This window comes from Balaenoptera physalus (genome assembly GCF_965194825.1).
Source record: "Balaenoptera physalus genome assembly, chromosome: 17".
NCBI lineage: Eukaryota > Metazoa > Chordata > Mammalia > Artiodactyla > Balaenopteridae > Balaenoptera > Balaenoptera physalus.
The window spans coordinates 44,424,417-44,451,852 of NC_138895.1; the positions used below are offsets into that span (position 1 = coordinate 44,424,417).

Consider the following 27,436-nt stretch of genomic DNA (forward strand, 5'->3'; position numbering starts at 1 on the left):
CCTGAGTCTAACCACAAAAGCCCCAGAAAGCCCGCTCGGGCGCCCACCTTTACGGGGAGGACGGGCGACGGGAGGGGCTGCAGCGGGACCCCCGCACTCGCCTCCGGTGGGGGACGGGGGAGGCGGGGGAGCGGGCCCGGAACACCAGCGGTGAGCGGTGCCACTTCGCGTAGAGCCGCCTTCCTGCCCGCGCAGGACCAGGCGCGCCCGCCAAACGCTCCGGCCGCCCTCCGCTCCCGGCACTCTGGTTCCAGGGCCGCCCGGGGGGACGCGGTTGGCCGCGACACCGGAGGGGGGCGGGTCAGGAAGTGGGGGCGCGGCGGCCGGCAGCTGGTCTGGGGACGCCGAGGGGTTCCGCAACACGGAGGGCGGGAGACTCTGGGCCGCGCGGGAGCCGGAGGGGCGCCCCGGCCTCCGCGGGGACGATGGCGGAGGAAGAAGGTGACCTCCCCGGGGTCCAGCGCGCCTACTGTCGCCCGAGGTCTCGGGAAAGAGGGGCGGGGACTCGAGGGCCCCGGAGGCCGGGGCTGCGGGCGGCCGCGGCGGTCCGGCGGGAAAGAGCGGGGCGGCGGGGGGAGGTGTGTGGAGAAATTCAGGAGGAGCGGAGTAAATAGCCCGAAGCTGTGTCGGCTCTAGTGGGAAGCAAAAGTGGAGCTTGAAGTTGGGAATCGTGTAGGAAGAGAGAAACCCGTGGGGGGAGTGGTGGAGAGGGAGGGCTGTGAGCAGATGATTAATGGGGTGGGGGACATACTTTGGTTTAGAAGATGTAGGTTTAGGTACTGAGTGCATTTTCGAGAGGGATAGTTGTTTAACCAAATGCCCCTCAGTCTGAGTGCGCTCTTTAGAGGTCTGTGGATTCTGACGAGGACCCGCAGGCCAAGGGGACAAAAAGAGGCAAGGGTTTGGGGTAGACGTGGTAAGGTGGATTGGGAGGGGATGAGCAAGCAGAAACTGAAGAAGGTCAAGTTCAGTTACAGGTTAGGGCGAGATGGCAAAGGGAGAAGGGATGTAAGTGGTTTTGGGGGGATCCGGAAGCCAGGAGTGCTTTCAGGTGAAAGTGGGTGGGCTGGAGAAAGCTTTTCATGCCCCTTCAGGGCCAGTGCCAAGAAAATTAATTCATAGAAATCGATAAGTATGAGGGAAAAATGGGGAGTTGGGAGGAACTTAGAGATGTTATAGGAAACATTCGTGTCATGGTATCTTCATGATGGGCATGCTACTTTCAGGCATAGGTATAATGGTGTCTCTTGACTGAGCAGTTAGATTTTTCATCCTTTTGGAAAACATGACTTTTTACCTTACTGAGGGGGGTTGTGAATGTGATCTATTTAGATTGAAGCCTTACTGAACCAAGAGTGCAAGAAGGGAGTTTCAAGAATTCAGTGGAAAGCAATTAAAAAAAAATTAATTGTAAGAATTGTTTGCTGCTCTGTGACTTGCTGCTCTGTCCCTGTGCTCCCTCTTGCTTCATATTTGCCTCCTCTTCCTTAAGTTTCCTGTGTTAAAACTGATCTAAATTTAAGACACTCTACCTAAAAACAGCTTCAAAAGCAAAACTCTTTGTAGTTGGTAAGGAAGAATGTAATTCTGTTTGTTGCCTTGGTTTTATCTTTGGTTGCAGTATATGTAATACATTTTTTGATATTTTTTCCTTTTCTGACTAACTGCAAATCTCTAGGGGTAGGTTGATGAGCTAGCTTGTATGTTTCCATGAGCACTTAAAGCATAAAAAAATTAATACTGCAGTACTAAAAGTCTTTAATATTATATATCATGCAAATGAGAAATTGTTTTAAGAGGTTATAGTTACACCTAACCAAATAGGTATGATGTAGAACCAGTTATGGTTTCACAAACCATACAAGTCTGTGAAATTTAATTCTGTGATATAAAATGAAAAATGATTTTTGTTTGTAGAATTACAGATAATCCAAAGCAATGAAATACATCTTGGAACAATTAATGGATTGCAATTTTGTTAAAGTTTATTCAACAAATTTTTTAATTCCATAAATATTCGGCTGTCTAATGTGTTAGGTACTGGGATATAATAGTCAACAATGAGTGAGTAATTCTCATTTATTGTAATCTAGTAATGATATTTATAGTAAACATGTCTATGTCCTAGGCATTATTCTGAGTACTTTCCATTTATTAGGCACTCTATACTTATTTTCAAAATGCATGTTATTTGTATTCACTGCATTAAAATTAGACTAAATAGTCTATTTTACTTGTATCCAGATGTTCTCTGTATCGCTTTTTACTTATCATTCACATTCACTTGGATCCTCTTCATTGTCCCACTTTTCTCTAAGTAAATACTCTTTGGGAAACCTCATCTTCTCTTGATGCTGTAGAGGGTCATGGTATTTATATTTATGTTTCCTGGAAGATATGTTAGAACAAAGGAAGAAGTGATAGCCTTGAACAGAGCAGTGTTCACAATTCACTTGGAAGTTGCTATGTATAGTCTAGATGGGCATTTGCAAGCCTGTTTGTAGCCCTGTTAACTATCTTATGTGAAGATCACTGGGCCAGAGACTGAAATAGCAGGTTATTTTTGTGGCTATGTTATCATTTTTATTTATTTGATTTCTTCTTTTATTCCTTATTTTTTGATATGGACAGGTTCTTTTTTTTTTTCTTCCTTTATTTTGGCTGTTGGGTCTTAATTGCGGCACGTGGGGTCTTCATTGAGGCATGCGGGATTTTTCTTTGTAGTGTGCGGGCTTTTCTCTAGCTGTGGCGTGTGGGTTTTCTCTCTCTAGTTGTCACACGGGCTCCAGGGTGCGTGGGCTCAGTAGTTGTGGCGCACGGGTTTAATTGCCCCGTGGCATGTGGGATCCTAGTTTCCCGATCAGGGATGGAACCTGCTTCCCCTGCGTTGGAAGGCAGATTCTTTACCACTGTACTACCAGGGAAGTCCCTCTTTTTTTTTTTTTTTTTTTAATTGAAATATAGTTGATTTACTACTTTGACTTTTTCTTTACAATGCTAAAAGTATAAGATAGTGAAAAGGAAACCTGGATTCTATCCCAGAGCTTTCCTATCAAGATTAATAATCTAGTTTGTCCACTGCTTTGGCCTTTGTTACTTATCCACCTAAAGATTCTGGGCTTTGTTTATCAATTATGAAGTTAAAAGATCAATATAAAGGAAATGAGGTAAAGTTTGCATCCAGTCAGTTTTGATTTATGGTCACAGGCAAAAAATTTAGGGACAAGATTGAAGAGATTGGTTAAAAAGGTTACTGTATTTCCCAAGTAGTACTTTTTGCTCCCACAATTTAATGCCACTGAAATTGCCATGTCTTAAAAATCAATGCACATATTTAACATGGTAGTGCCAATTATCCCCTTGAAAAACTTATCAAATAGTATCTTAAAATATATGGCTTCTTAGAATCAAGAAAATATAGTATTGGAATTCCCTGGCAGTCCAGTGGTTAGGACTCTGCGCTTTCACTTTGGAGGGCCTGGGTTCAATCCCCGGTCAGGGAACTAAGATCCCACAAGCAGTGTGGCATGGCCAAAAAAATAATAATAAAGAAAATACAGTATTATAGATCCTTTACAGATTATTCATTTGTATGATAAACATTGCTAATACAGATTCCTGAGAGATGACTAAGATTTATATACTTCATAAATAACTTGGGATTCTGTGCAAAATTTTTGTTAAATTCCCTGGTGGTCCAATGGTTAAGGCTCCATGCTTCCCCTGTAGGGGGCACAGGTTCCATCCCTGGTCAGGGGACTAAGATCCTGCATGCTGCGCACTGTGGCCAAAAACAAAAACAAAAACAAAACAAAACAAAAAAACCATTTATGTGCACAGAGAACACTTTGTTAAAATCCTTGTAAAGTGATTAGTTTTATAGAGAAATTTTTTTAAAAAGAAAAATGATAGCTTTTTGTAAAGAACACTTTTTTATGTGACTATCCCCTTCCTTCCCAAATTATCTTTATCTTTTTTTTTTTTTTAAAGAAATTCATGTTCTTTTATTTATTTATTTATTTATTTATGACTGTGTTGAGTCTTTGTTTCTGTGCGAGGGCTTTCTCCAGTTGCGGCAAGTGGGGACCACTCTTCATTGCGGTGCGCGGGCCTCTCACTATCGCGGCCTCCCTTGTTGCGGAGCACAGGCTCCAGACGCGCAGGCTCAGCAATTGTGGCTCACGGGCCCAGCCGCTCCGCGGCACGTGGGATCTTCCCAGACCAGGGCTCGAACCCGTGTCCCCTGCATCGGCAGGCAGACTCTCAACCACTGCGCCACCAGGGAAGCCCATCTTTGTCTTAAATGTGTGCTTTTAGACTGTCTAATAAAAAAAGCCCTATCTAACCCATTGGTCACATAATTTGTTAACTTCCTCAATAGATTTGTTAACTTGATTTCTGAAATTACCCAGTTAAATTTTTTTTTAATCCAGTACTCTTAATGTGTTTAATCATGCAAGTGTATCTACTAAGTATATGTCTTGTGGTTATATTTTTTCCATGTATTCTTTTTTAATAAAATCTAAAATAATAACTTGCATTTGAAGACTTCATTTGGCTTTACATAAATTTTCATTCTTGTTGAATGCTTCTAACTTTTGCTTTAACCCATAGCGGAGGAAAATTAAAAGGAAATCATGAAGAAGGAATATAATAATATTTATTAGTTGTCCCATATTTTGTATGCAAAAATACTCAATATCCATGGTATGGCTTTTCTAATAATGTCATTTTCTAATGTATTCACTGACTTTACGACTTAACATGATTATAAAATAAATGATAAATAGTATAAAAATGGTTAAAAATTAACTAGTCAGACAGAATCCACTAAATATACAGTATTATTTCCCTCAGTGTGTCAGTGTTTAAAGATATTTTAGCAAACATGTGAATTTGCTTTGAAGCTACTTTAAAATCCATTTTACTCATTTTCCACAGTAAAGTTAGAGAATCAGCCATCTGATCATCAGCAACAGTAGCTGATTCATTTCTCCTTTTTTAACTCCTCCTTTTAGGCTCATTTTTCCTAGCCTTAAGCCATTACTGAGAGAAAAGAAAAAACTCTGCTTCTCTTAGAAGGAGATAAGTTCTTGTACCACCTGAAACCTTGACAGCCCATCATAGTATCTTACATCTACATGACATAGTCTACCTCATAATTAACTCTAGGGAGGAAAAGTAGCTAAGTTGAATATCGTAAATTCCTGTTTAATTTGGAATTTAGTTTACTGATTTGGAGGTGCTTTCTGCATTACATTTTTTTAATCGGGTATAGAAAGAGTAGATACTCTAATTTTGGGAAAATTTCTGAGAGTTCCCCAAATATAGGGATTTTTATAGGTTCAGCCTATTTTCCAATACCTAAATCTCTAAGACTGTTGAATGATAATGATACCACAGCACTGAAATTCTCTAGAATCTTTAGGATTATTTTTAAAAATGAACTATAGGACTTCCCTGGTGGCGCAGTCATTAAGAATCCGCCTGCCAATGCAGGGGACATGGGTTCGAGCCCTGGTCCGGGAAGATCCCACATGCTGCGGAGCAACTAAGCCTGTGAGCCACAACTGCTGAGCCTGCGCTCTAGAGCCCGCGAGCCACAACTACTGAGCCCATGTGCTACAACTACTGAAGCCCTCGTGCCTAGAGCCTGTGCTCTGCAACAAAAGAAGCCATCGCAATGAGAGTAGCCCCCGCTCACCGCAACTAGAGAAAACCCACGTGCAGCAGCGAAGACCCAATGCAGACAAAAATAAATAAGTAAATAAAATTTATTTTAAAAAAATGAAGTATAGTTTTATGATCAATGTATTTTATTTTATTTTTATTTAAAAAAAATTGTTAACTCATGAATGATGCATGTTATACTCTCAGGTAACTAGAATAATAAGCTAATTTATTAAATAACACTTTGTTCTCCAGTCATTCTGGAAAAGAGTTTACTTATTTTGGGATATTTTAAAAATAGCATCATTTCAGGAGAAGAGCTCAGTTTATCAGTAGGACTCTGAAAGCACGAGTTGGAGGCAGAACTTATATTGTCTGTTTGTAGTAAAAGAAAGTTTTGCGGGGAGTGCTAAAATAATTATGAAGAAAGTTATCTTTGGTACAAATAGTTCTTCATGGGACTTTTGCCTAAGTATAATAAAAGTAAATCAGTTCGAGATATAGACAGAATAATTTGATACATACATTGCAATAACTTCTCAAATATTTTAAGGACCAACTATAGAACTGCGCCAAAGAAAAAAGCCAAAGTCTTCAGAAAATAAAGAATCTGCCAAAGAAGAGAAAATCAACAATACTGCAATTCCTGAAAGAGTTCCAAAACGTAAGTTAGATTTGGAGTTTTTGTGCTATTACAAAAATAGTTATGTTAGGTAATATATTTTACATTAATATTTCAAATGTATAAACATATTTTGTCTTAAGTATGTGGTGATATTGGTCGACTTTCATTAGGTTTTGCTGTAGAACAATTCCTAAGTCTCACTGGCTTACGAAAAACATTTATTTCTGATCAACATTACATGTTGCGGCTGTAGGTTGGCTGATGTAGCTTCATGTCATGAAGGCAGAATCCCTATTTGGGATGTATTTTTCTTGTGGCAGAGAAAAAGAGCAGGAAAACAGGCAGAGTCATGCAGTACCTCTTAAAGTTTCTGCTGAACTGGCACACTGTCACTTGTACTCACATTCTGTTGGCCCAACCAAGTCATATAATCAGTCTAGACAGTGGGATGGAGAAGTTTAGTCTGACTACGGGGAAGCATGGCAAGTCACATGGTAATAGGCAGGGATGAAAAATCTTTTTATAGGAAAGGACAAAATAGTTGGGAATAATAATAACAGTCTACCACATTCTGGCCTTTTGGTCATAAATATTTACTTGTCTCCCTCAGACAAAATATACTTGGTACCTCCCCGACCCCAAGGAGGACATTCAGTCTTATCCAGTCAGGGCATCAGTCTTGAAGCCCAAGGTCTTGTTATCTTCATCAGGGTCAGCTATGACTCATTCAATCCAGAGACCTATGAATTAAAAAGACAAGTTATCTGCTCTGTGTCAGGGGTCCCCAAGAACACCCCCATGTTTAGAGCTTAGAAGGAGTCACAGGTCTCAGAATTTAGTCATATTCACAGCTATAATTTATTACGGTGAACAGTACAAAACAAAATCAGCAAAGGGAAAGGGCCTATGGGCTGAAGACTGCAAGAAACTAGGCAGAAGCTTCCAAGTCACATAGGAAGACTAATGCATAATTCCTTCAGGATCAAATTGTGACATTTGTAGGTTTGTCTACCTGGGAAGCTTATTAGCAACTCTGCTCAGGGTTTTTACTGGTGGCTGGCCATGTAGCCTCTGCTTAATGAGTAGGAAAATTCTAGAGTCCCAGAAGGAAAGCAGTATGTATGAACCACACTGTTTGCACAAATAAGTTAGGCACAGTAAACCACTCAGTAGAAAATGGTAGGAACCCTTTTGAAATCCAGGGTCCCAGATGCCTGCCAAGAGCCTACCTTGTAAGCAGGCTTTTCTTAGCAAAGCACATGCTCCCTCTCCCATTATACACTTTTGGATGGGGATAGGATATCAAAATAAATGCTTCCATTCAGAAAGAGGAAGAGCGAGAGACACATTAACCACTGGTCCATAGCAATTTTGAAATCCTACTAGGTAAATATGAGGTCTTCCTCCTCTGGGGTAGGGAATGTTTCTTGATTAGGCCCTAGTTGTTTTCCTTGGAAGTAGTTTCCCAGTTCATTGTTCTTTGTCGTCCTTGGCTTCATCCTCTGGAGGTCCTTCCATTTCTGTTATCCTTCTGAAGCATATCTGAAAGTGGCTTTGGAGAATATGCCATCCTTAGGAGCTGAACAGCTTTCATAAATAGATTCTTTCCTATAGGGAGTTCAGGGACCATTTATATAAATTTGCTCACATAAGATAAAGGCAGTGAGTCACCTACAGATCTAGTTCAAAGGTTAGCAGCAAGAAAACTTTTTGGGAGCTGGAAAATAATAATCCATCTGTGCATGACAAAACATTTTATAAAACTGTTTCCTGTGAATAGCTGCAATTTTAATACTAATTTTTAAATTATTTTAAGTAACAAGATCACAAACAGAATACTACTAGAGTACCTTGATTATCAGCGGCTTTTTTTTTTTTTGACATTTTTATTTTAGACTGCAAAAAACAAAAACGAGCAAACAAACAAATAGCAAAAAACTTGAAATAAGCTTGTCAAATGATGTAAATTCATCCTTTCCAGGGAAGCAGAAGGTAGACCAGTGCAGGTTATCCTCAAGGCCACATACATCCTGCTTCACTGCTGCTTGCACTCTGCTGGGTTTTGATCCTTCTTTGGGTCATAGTCTGGATTATTTTCCTCATCTCCTTCTTCTTCCCCTTCCTCATCTGCTTCTTCACCTTCTTCATCATAATCATCATCATCATCTTCAATAGCTTCTCCAATAAAGTATAACACTGATCTTGGGATTATACGCTCACGTAAAAAGTGACCAATTTCAAAGTCCACAGCAAGGATAGCTTCGGCATCATCATCCAGATCTCCACTCTCAGGAACTTCAGGAGGGGCAAAAAAATTAAAGAAAGAGTCATTAGAAACTTTTTTGGTCACAGTACGAACTGTCCCACATCCCTTGTGTTTCTGTTTCTTCTTAATGGTTTTCAAAGTGACATTCTTCCCGTTTTTCCAATCTATCTGGCACACTGTACAACCCATAATTTCTGGTCCATCAAAAGAAAAAGGATCAGAATCATCTGGTTCTGACCTCATCCTATATGTCTTTGTCAACCCTTCATTTGTCAAATATTCATTGGGTTCAAAGTGAAATTCTAAGACAAAACTCATAGGCTGACCAGCATCTGAGAACTTCACTTTAATATTTTTCAAGTGCTTCAGAATAGGTTCATCACGTTCCTGAACCATATCACTGAGCAAGTCAACATTCTTAAACATGGTCAGCCAAAATTCAGGAATTCCCTTGGGGTCTTCTTTTTCTTCATCCATTTTGTCATCTACAATCTTGGCCTTTTATTTTAGCTCCTCTGAAATTTTATCTTCCTCATCTGGTTTCCATTCACATTCTTCTTCTATAGGTTCATAAATGGCATTAATGATCTCAAATCGCTTATCAAATAGAGGCTGATAGAGCACAGCATACTTTCTTTCAAGATCATGAACTTCCTCATAGAACTTGGCTTCTATCTGTGCACATTTAACTTGAAGGTTTTTGAGAGCATTCACACATCTTTTAACTACCCTAGACAAGTTGTCGATGTCTGCCATGTTGTATGAATGCCAAATATCAGTGGCTAGCGGGGGGAGCCAGGCGGCCAGAGCTGCGCAGGCAGTGACTCAGGGCGGCGGTGGGAGGAGCAGAAGCTATCAGCTACTTTTGATTACAGGAAAGAGATACATTAGAACAGAATTGGCCCATTTGCAATCAGGAATGAAGAGGAAAATAGGAATCCAAAATTTCTGGGGCTTGTAGTGTTGAAATTAGTATTGTTTGTCTTTTCAACTAGCAAAAAATATTCAATGAAATTGAGAAATACTTTAAGTAACAAAGGCTGATTAAGACGAATCCTTAGGGCAACACTCAAATCAAGGGCATGACTGTCACATAGTTTGTTAAAATGTATGAATGGATTAAAGTAGCTCCTAGTAACTCCTTTCAGTTGAATAAAGCACTCAGGGAAAAAGAACAAAGGGTGTGGCTTTTGTGACAAATAAACAAAGCTTCATAAGCTCAAAATACTTGTAGTTAAATCTTTGAGAGAGGCATATGTAGAAGAAAAATTGTGGGTATAGTTATTGGAGTATGGAGTTGACTGGAATCAAGTAGGTAAAAAGCCAACAAAATTGTTCTTTTCTTTGCAAAAATGAACGATTTAATTTTTAAAAATTAAGATATAACTAACATATCATAAAATGCACAGAATCGGGGCTTCCCTGGTGGCGCAGTGGTTAAGAATCAGCCTGCCAATGCAGGGGACACGGGTTCAAGCCCTGGTCCGGGAAGATCCCACATGCCGCGGAGCAGCTGGGCTCGTGAGCCACAACTACTGAGCCTGTGCTCTAGAGCCCACGAGCCACAACTACTGAGCGCATGTGCCACAACTACTGAACCCTGCACGCCTAGAGCCTGTGCTCCACAACAAGAGAAGCCACCGCAATGAGAAGCCTGTGCACCGCAACTAAGAGTAGCCCCTGCTCGCCACAACTAGAGAAAGCTTGTGTGCAGCAACGAAGACCCAACGCAGCCAAAAATAAATAAATAAATAAATAAAAAGAAAATGCTGCTTAAAAATGCACAGAATCATAGGTATTTTAATTAAATGAGTTTTGGTACTTGACTACAACTAAGATACATAACATTTCCCTTATCCCAGAAAGTTGTTTTCTGTTCCTTTCCAGTAGATTTTCCCTGTACCCCCCAAAGCAACCACTCTTCTGATATTTTTCAATATTGATTAACTTTGCATGTTCTAGAATTCCTTATAAAGGGAGTCATACAGCATATATGTCCTTGGGCCTGGATTCTTTCACTTAGCTCAATATGTTATCCTTTAAAAATATAATCATTTTGAGATTCATTCGTCTTGCTGTAAGTGTTCCTGCTTTTCTTGTTGGACATTTGAGTAATTTCCAGTATTCTGCTATTATGAATAAGGCTGCTGTGAATACTTGTATGAATCTTTTTGTGGACATCTATTTTTATTTCTCTTAGGTAAAAACCTAGGAGAATTGCTGGCTAAGCTTTGAGAGAGACATACTATCAAAAGAACTGCCAGCCTAGATTAAGAAGGACACAACTATTCATGTCTTAAAATGATGTATGAGTCCCTAACTTTCTACGTGCAGAAAGCAGGCTGAGTAAGCTGCTCTAAGGGTATCTTTATTATTATTATTTTTTAATAAATTTATTTATTTATTTGTTTATTTATGGCTGTGTTGGGTCTTCGTTGCTGTGCGCGGGCTTTCTCTAGTTGCGGCGAGCAGGGGCTACTCTTCATTGCAGTGCGTGGGCTTCTCATTGCGGTGGCTTCTCTTGTTGTGGGGCACGGGCTCTAGGCGTGCGAGCTTCAGTAGTTGTGGCACATGGGCTCAGTAGTTGTGGCTCGCGGGCTCTAGAGCACAGGCTCAGTAGTTGTGGCACACGAGCTTAGTTGCTCCGCGGCATGTGGGATCTTCCCAGACCAGGGCTCTAATCCGTGTCTCCTGCATTGGCAGGCGGATTCTTAACCACTGCGCCACCAGGGAAGTCCCAGGTATCTTTCTTGAGAAGGAGTGAGTGTGTTTTGCCTTTGAGAGGGAAGTAGACATTTGTGACTAATGGGGCAAACCCTGGTGGATCCTTTTATTGTTCCCAAATGTTTTCTCCCTGCCCTGAAAGTGGATTATACATTCCTTCCCATTACCATGTGATTTGGATTGCCTCTCTGAAGTGGAGTATACTTCCCTACCCCATTGTCAGGTTTATCCATGTGACTTTCCTGGGCCAATGGAATGTGAGTGGAAGTAGCAGTGTACTAGTTCTGACCAGAAATTGTAAGAGGCATTGTATGTTTTTGCCTGTTCTCCTGCTCTTTTCCTCTGTAATGAGAACAGCATGTCCCAAATAGGGACTGATTCCATTCTGGAATTCTGAAGATACAAGAAGAGCCACAGCTAATCTAAAGTCTGGAATTGAGTGGAGAGTGACTGCTGACCCCAAACCCACAGTAACATGAATGAGAATTAAATATTTGTTCTGTTAGCCACTGGTAATATAGGGGTCACTTTTTCACTACAGCAAAGCTGACTAATAGAGTGATCATTTAAAACGTTTTGGAAAATACAGTATAAGAAAGGTATTTAAACAATTTAGAGATAGCTCCTATAAAATAGTATTTTCCCCTGGTTACAAAAATATATTTTTAGGGTAGAAAATGTGAAAATAGAGATAAGTATAATGAAAATATATGCATAATTCCAGTAGATAATAACTATTCTTAAAATTTTGGCAACTACTGCTTATATTTTTTTCAATGTATTTATACTTTTTTCTTTTCTTTTTTTCACTTTTTGTGAAATTGAGTCCTACAGTTTTTTTTTTTCTTTTGGCCGCGTGGCTTGCCGGATCTCAGTTCCCTGACCAGGGATTGAACCCTGGTTGGGCCACGGCAGTGAAAGCCTGGAATCCTAACCACTAGGCCACCAGGGAATGCCCATGATAACTTTTTTAAAATAAATTTACTTATTATTTATTTATTTATGTTTTGGCTGCATTGGATCTTTGTTGCTACACGCAGGCTTTCTCTAGTTGCGGTGAGCGGGGGCTACTCATTGTGGTGGCTTCTCTTGTTGAGGAGCACGGGCTCTAGGTGTGCGGGCTTTAGTAGTTGCGGCACACGGGCTCAGTAGTCGTGGCATGCGGGCTTAGTTGCTCCGCGGCATGTGGGATCTTCCAAGACCAGGGATCGAACCTGTGTCCCCTGTATTAGCAGATGGGTTCTTAACCACTGTGCCACCAGGGACGTCCCCCGTGATAATTTTTTAATAAATAATTTTCAGGGCCCAGAGCTCTGTATTTTCTCTAAAATATATACACTTATACCAAACACTGATAGCTTGATTCCAGCTTTGACTCTTTACAAAATCTTTCAAAAACAAAGTAGCACTAAGGTAAGCATTTATATATAAGATTTGGTTGAATATATTTTTTGTAATAGCCCTTGATAATTAGGATTAATTTGTCATTGTCCAAGACTTAATTAAAAAAAAAACAGGAAAAGATACATATTTAGGAACTTTGTAGCACTTTTACCAAATTGCCATGGTAGGTAAGTTTTTTTATTAGTCTGTTTATAGTTTACATTGTGTCAACATTGCTTTAATTAACTGTCATATATTTTTGCAAGTATGCTTCTGTAGCCCAATTATAATACCTATTGATAGTATTTACTGATCTCTTACTACGTGCCAGGCCAAATGCTTTACACGTACTATTGGAAGCAGTGATTTTATTTTATTTATTTATTTATTTATTTATTTAACATCTTTTTTGGAGTATGATTACTTTACAATGTTGTGTTAGTTTCTGCTGTATAACAAAGTGGATCAGCTATATGTACACATATATCCCCATATCCCCTCCCTCTTGCGTCTCCCTCCCACTCTCCCTATCCCACCCCTCTAGGTGGTCACCAAGCACTGAGCTGATCTCCCTGTGCTATGCAGCTGCTTCCCATTAGCTATCTATTTTACATTTGGTAGTGTATATATGTCCATGCCACACTCTCACTTCGTCCCAGCTTACCCTTCCCCCTCCCCATGTCCTCAAGTCCATTCTCTATGTCTGCATCTTTATTCCTGTCCTGCCCCTGGGTTCTTCAGAACCATTTTTTTTTTTAGTTTCCATATATATGTGTTAGCATACAGTATTTGTTTTTCTCTTTCTGACTTACTTTACTCTGTATGACAGACTCCAGGTCCATCCACCTCACTACAGATAACTCAATTTCATTTCTTTTTATGGCTGAGTAATATTCCACTGTATATATGTGCCACATCTTCTTTATCCATTCGTCTGTCAATGGACACTTAGGTTGCTTCCATGTCCTGGCTATTGTAAATGGAGCTGCAATGAACATTTTGGTACATGTCTCTTTTGAATTATGGTTTTCTCAGGGTATATGCCCAGTAGTGGGATTGCTGGGTCATATGGTAGTTCTATTTTTAGTTTTTTAAGGAACCTCCGTACTGTTTTCCATAGTGATTGTATCAATTTACATTCCCACCAGCAGTGCAGGAGGATTCCCTTTTCTCCACATCCTCTCCAGTGTTTACTGTTTGTAGATTTTTTGATGATGGCCATTCTGACCCGTGTGAGGTGATACCTCACTGTAGTTTTGATTTTCATTTCTCTAATGATTAGTGATGTTGAGCATCCTTTCATGTGTTTGTTGGCAATCTGTATATCTTCTTTGGAGAAATGTCTATTTAGGTCTTCTGCCCATTTTTGGATTAGGTTGTTTGTTTTTTTGATATTGAGCTGCTTGAGCTGCTTGTATATTTTGGAGATTAATCCTTTGTCAGTTGGAAAGCAGTAATTTTAAAACAATTGTGTCATGCTGATTTTTTTTTTAGTTTTTATTTTGTTTATTTATTTATTTTTATTTTTTGGCTGCACTGCAAGCCTTGTGGGATCTTAGTTCCCTGACCAGAGATTGAATCCACGCCCTTGGCAGTGAAAGCGCAGAGTCCTAACCACTGGACCTCCAGGGAATTCCCTGATTCTAATGTTTGATTTATTGGGTAGTGTCTTTCGAGCACTTTGAATATAATTCTTATTAATTTAGTGATATCTAGCTAGTTATTCTATTTAATGTCTCTAGTATGCTATACAAATTAATATTTATTAAATAATGTTTTGAAAATAGCTAAGATTTTAGTTTAGCCAAGTTAATAAGTCAACAAGTTTGTTTTTACAAACCTCTCAGTCATTTAATAATGTAACACTGGGCTTTGGGCCTTTAGGCCTGGGCTTAATTTACTGAAACTTTTTTTTCCCCTATAGTTTTATTGAGATATAATTGACATACAGCACTGTATAAGCATAATGATTTGACTTGCATACATCATGAAATGATTATCACAAAAGTTTAGTGAATACCTCGTATAGATACAAAATTAAAGAAATAGGAAAAAAATTTTTTCCTTGTGATGAGAACTCTTAAGATTTTACTTTCTTAACAATTTTCATATGTAACATACAGCAGTATTAATTATATTTATCATGTTGTACATTACATCCCTAGTACTTATTTATCTTACAGCTGGAAGTTTGTAATTTTGACTGCCTTCATTCAGTTCCCTCTCCCCCACCTCTCACCTCTGGTAACCACAAGTCTGATCTTTTTCTCTATGAGTTTGTTTGTTTTTGAAGTATAATTGACCTACAATACTATGTTAGTTCCTGTTACACAACATAGTGATTTGCTATTTCTGTAGATTTCAAAATGATCACCACCATAAGTCAGGTTGTCATCTGTCACTATAATTATTGACTATATTCCCCACACTGTACATTTCATACCTGTTATTCATTTATTTTGCAACTGGAAGTTTGTACCTCTTAATCTCCCTCACCTATTTCTCTCCTCCCCCACCTCTCTGCGCTTTGGCAACCACCTGTTTGTTCTCTGTATCTATGACACTGTTTCTGTTTTGTTATGTTTGTTCATTTGTTTTGTTTTTTAGATTCCACATATAAGTGAAATCATATAGTATTTGCTATTATTATACTGAATTATAGTTAATAGCTATAGCAGGACTAAATCATCCTGTGTTTAGAAAATTCAAATGTGTTTTATGTTTTCGTCAAAAAGTATTTACATAGGAGCTTCCCTGGGGGTGCAGTGGTTGAGAATCTGCCTGCCAATGCAGGGGACACGGGTTCAAGCCCTGGTCCGGGAAGATCCCACATGCCGCGGAGCAAGTAAGCCCATGTGCCACAACTACTGAGCCTGCGCTCTAGTAGAGCCCATGTGCCAGAACTACTGAAGCCCACGCGCCTAGAGCCCATGCTCCGCAGCAAGAGAAGCCACTGCAATGAGAAGCCCACGCACTGCAACGAAGAGTAGCCCCCGCTCACCGCAACGAAGACCCAACACGGCCAATAAATAAATAATGTTTTTTAAAAAATATATTTACATATATATAATGTGAATACTTTGTATATGATGTTGTATATGATGTTTTAAATACGTAATCATCAAAAGTCATTGAATTGTACAATTTAAAGAGCTGTATGTAATTTATAGTATGTAAATTATTCCTCAATAAAAAAATTTCTTGATAAGGAAAGAAATAACAATAGTAATTCTGAATGAACCTTTTTTTTTTTTCTCTAGATATTTGGTAGTACATTCCTTTTATTCCTTTTTTAAATTAGTAGACTTTAATTTTAAATTTATAGAATAATTGAGCAGACGGTATAGTACAGAGTTCCCATTTTACATGCCCCCCCGAATTTTCCCTATTATTAACATTTTATATTAGTATGGTACATTTGTTACAATTAATGAACTTACATTGATACATTATTTTTAACTAAAGTCCATACTTTATTCATATTTCCTTAGTGTTTATCTAATGTCCTTTTCTGTTCCAGGATCACATCCAGGATACCACATTACATATAGTTATCATGTCTCCTTAGACTTCTCTTGGCTGTGACAGTTTCTCAGACTTTCCTTGTTTTTGATGACCTTGACAGTTTTGAGGAGTACTGGTTGAGTATATTGTAGGATGGCCCTCCCTTGGAATTTGCCTGCTGTTTTTCTAATGATTAGACTGGGATTATGGGTTTTGGGGAAGAAGACCACAGAGTTAGAATGCCATTTTTGTCACATCATATCAAGGATACATACAACCTTTGATTACTTTTTCTTTTTAATAGAAGTCCATAAATATAAATATCATCCACAACTGATTACTTTTAATATGCTTTTTCAGATATATTATTTCAGCGCTTTGCAAAGATATTCATTGGCTGTCTTGCAGCAGTTACTAGTGGTATGATGTATGCTCTCTATTTATCAGCATACCATGAACGGAAATTCTGGTTTTCCAACAGGCAGGTAAGAAGAAAGAATTTTGAGCATTTGAACGTTTGTTTTAATATTTAATGTTAATTTAAATGTGTTTTCCAGGGAGCCAAAACATATGCATGATAAGTGTGACAAGTGCTTTCTTAATGTTACGGCTGTAAGCCAGTAGGAACAAAATGGTATAGAAGCTGTTTTGAGTCACAGTATCAACCTTGAAAAATTTAATAGAATGTATTTCAAGGTGGTAGAACAGAAATTATGAGGGGGCTTTCCTTCATGCAATTGATTTATCAGGACTTTTGATGACAGTGAAATGTTATGAAGTTTAGTCAGCTTTTTAGTAGTTTTGGTAGTTTACATTTAAGAAACAGTCTGTGGAAGTTTCAGCATCAAAATATTTTAATTTTTAGATTAGAATGTTTTGAGGTGCTGAAAATGATTAGCAGACATAACAGTATTTATTAAAATGTTGCCTCATACTAGTATGTTTAATGTTTGGTTTTAAATCATGTGTTAATCACGGACTCTTTACTCACTATAGTTATATTCATAATTCATTTGGCCTTTGAATAAGTTTTGTTTTCAGACTTACCTTCACAATCAGGTATACCTGTAATATGCATTGGCAAAGTTCGTGGTGTTACCACTTGACTCTAAAGTTTTTTTTGTTTTTGTTTTAGCCCAAACTCCTTTTTGTTGTTGTTCTTATTTTTGAGTGAGTAGTCAAGCTGACTAAATGTTTTTAAGCCATTGATTTATCTAACACCACCAAAACATTTAACTGAATAATTACTTACCTGTATTGATTTGACCAAGGCTTTTGTATATCCTGTTTCCTTGAAAATGTTATGAAGATTAAGTATTAGTTGTTCTCAACACTGGATGTACAATAGAAAAATCTGGGATGATTTAAAAAATAACTTCCCTCACAGATTCTTAGGTGGGGTGGGGGGAGTGTCTGGGGTCAATATTGCACAAAATCTTTCCATGTGATTCTGTTATGTAGGCAGAATTGAGAACAATAAGGTTTGGAAATCTAGAAGACATCCATGAAGAGCATTGTGATGAGCCAGGAGCATTGGCATCATCTGGGAGCTTTTTCAGAATTGCAGATTCTCAGGCCACACTTTAGAATCAGGATCTATGTTTGAATAAGATCTCTAGAAGTTTTATATGCACATTAACTTTGAGAAGCACTGATTAAGAGTTTACATCTTTGAAATTTTAGAAAGAAATATCAGTACCCATTCATAAAAAATAATTTTGAGGAAATTTATTTAGACTAATAATCTCTAAATGAGAAAAAAACAAGGGGTTCACTGGTCAAATAGATCTAGGAAAGACTTTATAGAGATTCTCAGTGCATAATGAATACTGAAACTCTGAAAAGTCTTGCAATGAAAAAACTCATTTAACTTTCTCTAATCCAGCCTTGACATAGCTTATTTAACTCTTTTTAGGTAACACCCATTAATACCTTAGGAAGTTCTGTTGATCAAACTTTGGGGAAACTGCTCTGATGTCTTTTGTATTAATTGATAAAATTATGCATGAAAATAAACATGTTTCATTTTAAAAGATTATAGATTTATGAAAGCTTGATTCAGCATGAAAAGCACAGGTTTCAATGTTTTTGACTACCTATATTCTTGGTTCTGTACAGCCTAATTTTAGGAATTTTAAGATTTACTTACATTTCTGGGAGTTCATTTGAAAAGAACTGGTTAGTTATCTGCTGCTCTTGAAAAGCCCTAATTAAGGGCTTGCTATTCTGGATACCTAGGGAAGTGGAATAGCAATAGAAAAATAATACTTTCTTTTTAAACTTATATTTTTATTATGGACTTCTAACACCTCAACCATCATTTTTTATTTCCTGCTATACTATTCTTGTTCTCCTTATGGTACTACTTTGGGTTTTCCTTTCAGATATTTCTTATATATAATAGGCAAATAACTTAACGAGTTACAATCTAGTTTAAATCTTAGGTATTTCGTTAAAGTGATTGCCAGATTATTGAAAAGTGTAATCTTATTAATATGGCCACTAGTGATTAAAGGAAAATTCAAACATGTCTTTGAATAAAAGGATAAATAAATGGCATTAATTTGGAATATGAGGAGAGAAAAAGATTGCAGTTGAAATTTAAGACACTGGTATTGAAATAATCATTTCATTTTCTTTTAGGAGCTTGAACGGGAAATCACATTTCAGGGTGATAGTGCCATTTATTATTCTTATTATAAGGATATGTTAAAGGCACCTTCATTTGAAAGAGGTATGATAACTACATTTGTATATTTAGTAACAATATTTTCCTAAAATAAAACATTGTTCTTATATGTGGGAGCCCTTGAATGTGGAGATTTGTCTCAGAATGTAGGTATTGGTCTTTCTTGTAGTTAATTTAAAAATTGGAAAAATGAGGCACAGAGTATTATATTTTGAGATCCTTCTTGATAATAGTTTAAAGTATTTAATGACTTCTGAATAACATGTTCAATTCTTGTAAAAGCAGAATAAATAATCTGGAGAAAAATTTTTCTGGCTTTAGGTGTATACGAACTGACACACAATAACAAAACTGTATCTCTGAAGACTATAAATGCAGTGCAGCAAATGTCTCTATATCCAGAACTTATTGCCAGCGTTTTATATCAAGCAACTGGTAGCAATGTATGTCTCTTTTGACTTTAATATTTATTTTCTCACATATTTATGAATCCTCAAAATTATACATTGTCATCCTATTATCTCCTTGTCTCTCTTTTTTTTTTTCCCAATTAGGAGATTATTGAGCCAGTATATTTCTATATTGGCATTGTTTTTGGATTGCAAGGAATATATGTCACTGCTTTATTTGTTACAAGTTGGCTTATGAGTGGAACTTGGCTAGCAGGAATGCTAACTGTTGCATGGTTCATTATTAACAGGTAAGAAAGGTGTTTTTCATTAAGTTTTACAATTTTTTGTGACTGTGGTAGAGTTCTAAAAATGGCTCCCCTCTCCAAACCTTCCATGCCCTGATTCCTGCCTGTGAATATGATGAGATTTCATTCCTGTGATTATGTTGTGTTGTACGGCAGCAGTCCCCAAACTTTTTGGCACCAGGGACAGGTTTCTTTGAAGACAGTTTTTCCACGAAGTGGGGTGGATGGGTCAGGCAGTAATGCGAGCGGCAGGTGAAGCATTGCTCGCTCGCCCGCCGCTCACCTCTTGCTGTGCAGCCCAGTTCCTAACAGGCCGTGGACCAGTACTGGTCCATGGCCCGGGGTTGGGGACCCCAGTTATACGGCATAGTTGACCTTAAGGTAGGAAGGTTAGCTGGTGGGCCTGATCTAATCGTATGAGCCCTTAAAAGTGAGCAGCTTTCTGCAGCTGGTACAAAAGGGAAGTCAGAGATATTTGAAGCATGAGAAGGATTTGGTGCCTTGTTGCTGGATTGAAGTGAGGAGGAAATGAATTCTGCCAACAACCAGTGAGCTTGTAAAAACTCTACAAGCCCTGGATAAGAACTACAGCCCCAGTTGATGCTTAGATTTTAGCTTAAGGAGGCCCTGAACAGAGAATCCAGCCATACTGTGCTGGGTTTGTGAGCTAATGAATCTGTGTTATTTTAAGCTGCTACATTTGTGGTCATTCGTCATGCAACAGTTGAAAAATAATACACCCACCTCTCTCTCTCTTTTTTCAACCATAGCAACATTGGCATACATGTCTTTCCTCATTTATTTAAAATTGATGACATAGCTTCATGAAAAGAAGGAAGAGCCATCAGATGTATCAGTTTTAAGTTAACCACTATATTAATCTGTGACAGTGTGCTTTGAATAATAAATCCATTCCTTTTGGTGATTAAAGGAGCCTCAGTTCTTTAATAGTGGGTACAAAGAGAGTAGGGGATGGGACTTCTTTGAACTGGAGAGCTAAAATTTTCTTGGCATTGGTCAGTGTCAAAAATTTATTTTTTGAATGATCCTTTTTTGGCTTTTGAAAGTGCTTCCTCTCCATAGCACCTTACCCTCATAACACCTAACATGATTAAATTTTAGAAAATGAGACCCTTCTTCTGTTACACATTTTCTTTTGGCAACTGCCAAATGAAAAATATGGTACTTCAAAGTCACTGAGTTTCAGATTTAGGGCCATATCTCTTACTGGGCTTTGTTTAGGGTCACATGCTGGCAACTGTTTGAAGTAAGCAATTTAAAAAATCTTCCTTAGAAGTTTTCAAGTATAGCTGTCCAGCTTTATGAGTCATCAGTATGTTTCTTCTTAACTCATAAAGGGAGTACAGGGATGAACCAAACTTTATTATTATAAAAGCAACACATGTACATCATAAAAAAATTGAAACCAGCAAAAATAAAATAATAACTTCACATTCCCACCACCTGGAAATCACTCAGCATTGTTTATATCTTGGTGCATATTCTTTTGGACCTTTTGCTATTGTGAATATGTGTGTGTATACATGTATGTATTTGTGGTATATGTATGTATATATATGTATATATTTTTTTAACCAAGATGAGATATATTGCACATACTGTTTCATATGCTGCTTTCCTTATTTAGAAGCCTCTGCCTTTCTATTTCAATAACTTTTTTTTTTTTTAGACACAAAGAGCTTTTTAATTATTATTTATTTATTTTTGGCTGTGTTGGGTCTTCGTTTCTGTGCGAGGGCTTTCTCCAGTTGCGGCAAGCGGGGGCCACTCTTCATCGCGGTGCGCGGGCCTCTCACTATCGCGGCCTCTCTTGTTGCGGAGCACAGGCTCCAGACACGCAGGCTCAGTAGTTGTGGCTCACGGGCCTCATTGCTCCGCGGCATGTGAGATCTTCCCAGACCAGGGCTCGAACCCGTGTCCCCTGCATCGGCAGGCAGATTCTCAACCACTGCGCCACCAGGGAAGCCCTCAATAACTTTTTTATCTTTTCTAATACCCAGCCCATATTAGAATTTCCTGTGTTGACCCCAAAATACCCTCTATAGCTGGTTTATCCAAACCAGTATTTAATCCAGGACTACGTATTGCATCTGGTTGTTATGTTCCTTAACTCTCTTTAAATCTAGCATAGTCCCTTTTTTTAATGACAGTTGGCTTGTTGAAGGGACCAAGTCAGTCGTCCTACAGAATGTCCCAACTTCTGGATTTTTCCTGTTGCTTCCTTGTGGTGTTATTTAACTTTTCTCTGTCTTCTGTGTTTATGTAATCTGGAAGATACCTCTAAAGGCTTGATGGATTCAAGATAAGCAATTCTGGTTAGACTATATTGTCGATGATGTAGTTTTCATGTTCTGTGACTTTACAAGTTACAGGATATTTAGTTGGCCTAACCCTAGTGAAGCTGAAATTGACTGCTGGTTTGAAGGATGACAGTCTGATCTCTCCATTGAATAATTATGTTTTCCTCTTATGACTATAACACAATCTGTGTGGTGTTCTGGGGCATCAAATGAGCATCCTTTTCACCGTTAACAATATACCCAAGGGTTATAACTCTAGTTGACAGTCTTTGCGTAATTTAGGGTTTATAAAATTAGGTTTTTCTATTTTCATTAGCTTCATTCTTCAAAAGTATAATCTTTCTTTATTAACCAGGTTCTTTGGTTACCTTTAAATTCAGTTACTATTAGAAAGTTAGGACAAATGCTTAATTTCACTTTAATTACCAATTTCTTTGTAAGAGATTGTTTTAATAGCTGTCTCATACAGTGATAAAAGCATTTTCTGGTGTTCTCCTTTTTAAGCATCTTTCTGTACTTAGAGATTTTCATTGATTCAATAGGGCTAAAATACATTACCATCATTGTTCTTTTTCTTGCTTAAATTTTTACAGCATTGGTTGATGGGAGTGCTTTCAGACTGGCTCCCGAGTTCTTTTGACACATATTCAATAATCTTTGAAAGTGTCCTTTTTTCTGGCTCAACAGGAAGAGCAGGCTCACCTTGTATATTCCAATGAAAGATTTGCAATTAGCCTTTTCTCTCTGGAGCTTTGATTCCTTTTAGTATAAAATAGTATTAAGAGAATCTGGTATGGATGCTAGGGGTATAGATGACTTCTTGTTAAGTCAGAAAGTGCCCGTTAGAGAACATTTTAAGTTGCCATGTAGTCTTCTAAAATTTCATTAGGATTCATTGTTAGAAATTTAATAGCACACTCACAGAATTTATTTCAGTGCTAATAGACTAGGTCTAGAAATTTCTTGCTTTTTAGAGTGAAAGTGTGTTTCGCATACAGCATTATTTAAAATAGAGACCTTCTAAAAGGATTGCTTTCTTGACTATGTGATGCATTAGTTATTGCTGCATAACAGATCAACCCAAAACTTAACAGCTTAAAACAACAAACATTATCTCTCACAATTTCTGAGGGTCAGGAATCCAGAGTGGCTTATCTGGGTGGTTCTAGCTAAGGGTTTCTTGTGAGGTTGAGTCAGTAGTTGGTTGGGGCTACAGTCATCTGAAGGCTTGACTGGCCTGGATCATTTTTACTTAGTTCACTTCGTGTGGCTTTTGCAAGAAGCCTCAGTTCCTCACTGGCTGTTGGCCTAGAAGGCCTTAGTTTCTCATCACATGGACCTCTGCAGAGGGCTGCTCACAGTTTGGTTGCTGGCTTCCTTTAGAGTGAATGATCCAAGAGAGACTGGAGTGAATGTGTCATAGTGGAAGCCAGCTATCTTTAATAACCTAATACCAGAAATGATAGAACATCACTCTGCCATATTGTGTTGGTCATGCAGACTAATTGTGGCACAACATGGGAAGTGGCTACACAGGGTGTTAATACCAGGAGGCAGGGACTGTTATGAACCATCTTGGAGGCTGGCTGTCACCTACAATGAACTTTAATATTCATTTCATTTAATCCCCAGATCTTTCTTCATCAGAAGTTCAAAGAGAAAGACTAGGCAACTTTATCATGTAAAAATAACAGCAATTAAAGAATAATAAGTCTCCCTGTCAAATAAATTATTTTAAAGATCTTAGTGAGAATTGTAAGGAAATTGCCTTATTTAATTATAATTCAATTGCCTTATTAAATTGCCTTGTTTAATGACACAATATATCCTGGGTAGCTGGAGCAGGAGTTAGGTAGAAATATTAATTTGATATATTCTGTTAAAGTGTATCTTTTAGCAATTGAAACATCTTAGCAAGTAGCTTTTCTTTATGTGTTTGTTTTACATTGTTTATTTTTTATTGGTATATATTTTCCTTTTTTTTTTTTTTTTTTGGCCGTGTGTTGTGCGGCATGTGGGATCTTAGTTCCCCACCAGGGATTGAACCCGTGCCCCCTGCAGTGGAAGCACTGAGTCTTAACCACTGGACCGTCAGGGAAGTCCCATATTGGTATATATTTTATACTGCAAAATATATTTGAATGCCATGAAAGAGTATGCTGTCTTTTTTATTTATCAGCTTTGGTTTATATATGATTGCCTAGAAAAGTGCAAAAAGATATTAGTCATTCCATTATATTATGATTATTCGTTGTGTTCTTAATGACATTTTGTGATACTCGTTCCTTAATATTAGAAGTAGAAAGCAGGATTATAATATAGCTCCTGTTTGTTCAAACTAAAGGATGTAGGTATACTAGAAAATTCAAGAAAATTTCAGGAAATAGCACTGTGCATATAGTAGTGGGGGGAAATCAGAGGCAGATGACTCCATTTGATCAGACTTATCACCAAAATGGGCTAACCTGAGTCCGGTCTTCATGTATAAACAATATAGAAATTGCTCTTGGTCCCCACTGATCGTCTCATCTACAAATATATCGTTGAGAATCACTTTCAGTGGACACATGTTTATATTTGAAAAGCAAAGAAAATATATCTGATTAAAAGTCTATACTAAGTTTAATCTTTGGCCAAAAAAGGGTAACTGTGCACATTGGTGATTCATAAAAGGGTAAGATGCAAGGAATGCACATGTCCCAGAGTTAAAAAAAATAATGGTAACACATGGTGCTGGGTCTGTAATAATGATATTGGTATTCTCTGGATGCTTGTGGAAGTATAAAGGTTTTCAATTTTAGATGTCAGTTTTTCCCAGGAATTTCATTGTATTCCAAGGAATAATTCAAAAAATAATTTTGAATTATTTAATTATTATTAATAATTAAATAATTCAAATAATTCAAAAAAGAAGGAAAGAGTTCACTGCTTCAACTTATTTATTATAGTATTATTTGTAATAATATGAAAAATTAGAAAACAACCTAAATATAAGGGAATGGTTAGGTAAATTGTAATATGTCAATGCAAGGGAACATATAGCCATTAGAAGTTATACTGATATTGCATAGGTGTTTTTCAACTTTCACACATTATACATTGGATTGACATGCCAAGCTGTTTTTCACGTCTAATCTAAATCAATGTTTCTCAAACTTCAGTTATATATATTTAAAACTTAATAATCATGGATTCCGTGTGTTGATTTAAGTAATTTGAATGGTAATGCTACTTAAATATAAAGCATTAAACTATGTTTTTAAGCTCCTTATGTATTGAAACCAATTTACTAATAAAGTAACAAACCAGTAAAATATTAACTAAAAACTTTAATGTGAAAAATTATATTTTGCTAACGCCAAATTTCTACTCTCTGTGTATGACAAACCTACACAGTTAGGTACCGTGAGATGACTCGTTTCTCATCATGTTGCTCTGTTCAGTCCATTATGAAATCTCTTTTTTTTTCTTTTACCACAGTGATCAGTACATCATTCTGTTTTTACTTGGAAATACATCATTTAGTATTAAGACCATTTCATTTTTTTTCTGATTAGCCCAAGCTAATTGAAGTAGTACTGTGTTACCAACTGGATTGTTAACACAAACATGGAAGTGAGTCCTGAAATCTTTTTGGCAGTAGTGAGTTACAAAGTGGTCATCCAAGTGATTCAGGTTATGTTTATACTATGATGTGTTTAAAATGAAAACACAAAAACTCAGAGTTAGCTGATCTCTGGGAATGTATCCATAGATACAATTGATAAAAGTAGTTATTATTTGAATTGCTGGTTTGTGCTGCTGTCTGCTAGACTCTGCCGCTGGGGAGAAAAAGTGAGTCTCGTTGGATTGTCTCACATCCCACTATTAGCCTTCTGGTTCTCACTACCACCAGGCATGGATGGTGTGGGGAAGAGCAAGAGTAGCACAGGTGTTCAGGACTGTGGCCGTGAGGAGGTGTGTTCACGTGTAGAGAATAACTGGCAGAGACCCTACTCAGTTTTTGCTGCAGTGACTAGAGAAGATTTCCTTCATCCCTTCTCCAGACAGTGCTTCTGGTGCAGAGTTTTATAGGTTTCACTGCACTACGCTGTGCGTTGGGTCGGGGTAGTGAGTGAGTCTTTGGAATGAGGATTGCCAGGTTCACCTTCCCAATCCTAGGCTGATAGAGTGGTTGACAGAGTCCTGACTGGAGAATAGACATCTTCTCCTTCGTGCTTCCTGACTTATGACACGTTAACATCTTGTTTTGTCTTTTAGAAAGCTAACTTTCACAACAATTTTTCATAAATAATATTGTATGAAAGTAAGTGGCCTTTAGAATACATGATGTTCACTAAATGGTATTGCAGCAATCAAATCTGGAAAAGAAATACTTACTGCACACATAGTAAAATAAATTCCAATTGGATTAAAGAATTAAAAGTTAACAATGAAACCAATGATCACTATACAAAAACATTGGTTCCTATTTTTAAAAACTGTTTTTAATAGGTAAAGTCAGAAACAATGTAAGTGTATAACAATAGGAACTGGTTAGATTATGATAAACCTGTACAGTTATGTGCCATGACCATTCAATATTCTTGAAGTATATTGACATATATACTATGGAAAGATGCTCATAATATATTGTTAAGTAAAAATAGTTCATTACAGAGTTATAAAAGAGATAAGATCTAATACTGTTTACTAGGTTCTGGACACTGTACTAAGTTTTTTCCAGCTTTTTCATTTGATCTTCATGTTTTTAATTTATGTATATATATTCAATTACATATACATTCATAGAACACAGGTTATTTTCTAATACTTTTTAGAAATTTTATTGAGATGTAATTGGCATAGAATAAACTTGTACATATTTAAAATGTAGAAGTTGATAATTTTAGACATTTAGACACACTTGTGAAACCATCAACAAAATCAGTATAATACACATTATCACACCCAAAAGTTTTCTTGTGCTTCTTGGTAATCTCTCCCTCTTTCCTCTTCTTACCCCACCTCTACTGCTGTTCCACTGTCTTCAGGAAACCAGTGATCTGCTTTCTGTCACTATAAATTAGTTTGCATTTTCTAGAATTTATATAAATGGAGTCATATAGCATATACTTTTTCGGTTTTTTTTTTCCTCCACTCAGCATAATTATTTTGAGATTCATGTATGTTGGGTGTATCAATAGTTATTTCTTTTTATTGCTGAGTAGTATCCTATTGTATGGCTATACCACATTAAAAAAATTTTTTTTTTAATTTATTTTATTTGTTTTTTTGGCCGTGCTGCATGGCTTGTGGGATCCTAGATCCCCAGCCAGGGATTGAACCTGCGCCCTCGGCAATGAAAGCACGGAGTCCCAAACCACTGGACCACCAGGGAATTCCCTATATCACAATTTGACTGAACTAAATTACACACAAGAATGTTTGTCTCCATTAGGAGAATTATGCAGCAATTTTCATGAAGTTTTTTAAGCAATAGCACCTTAGTTTTTTGTGTGGGAAATAGCCATTGGGTTTATGAGATCCAGATTTAATTATTATTGGGAAGGGAGTC

The 27,436-nt window shown here is 37.6% G+C and overlaps 1 protein-coding gene and 1 pseudogene across 10 annotated transcripts in view; one reads left to right on the plus strand and one right to left on the minus strand.

Moving 5' to 3' along the window:
- The first annotated feature begins 308 nt into the window (after nt 1-308).
- DPY19L4 (dpy-19 like 4) overlaps nt 309-27,436 on the plus strand; it is a 59,483-nt gene continuing 32,355 nt past the window's right edge. For 6 of the 9 annotated variants that reach the window (XM_082432707.1, XM_082432708.1, XM_082432709.1 and 3 more), the window contains exons 1-6: nt 309-441; nt 6,224-6,334; nt 16,533-16,657; nt 18,816-18,906; nt 19,183-19,304; nt 19,416-19,561. In XM_082432707.1, the coding sequence (XP_082288833.1) occupies nt 426-441; nt 6,224-6,334; nt 16,533-16,657; nt 18,816-18,906; nt 19,183-19,304; nt 19,416-19,561 (611 nt within the window). In that variant the 5' untranslated portion in view covers nt 309-425. Of the gene's footprint in view, nt 442-465; nt 482-1,332; nt 1,411-5,499; nt 5,764-6,223; nt 6,335-16,532; nt 16,658-18,815; nt 18,907-19,182; nt 19,305-19,415; nt 19,562-27,436 lie in introns of those variants that run through there. The other 3 variants (XM_082432713.1, XM_082432714.1, XM_082432715.1) reach the window with 3 other exon arrangements.
- On the minus strand, nt 8,177-9,407 carry LOC309646419 (nucleosome assembly protein 1-like 1 pseudogene; annotated as a pseudogene). Its single transcript has one exon. The product of its transcript is annotated as a nucleosome assembly protein 1-like 1 pseudogene (transcript).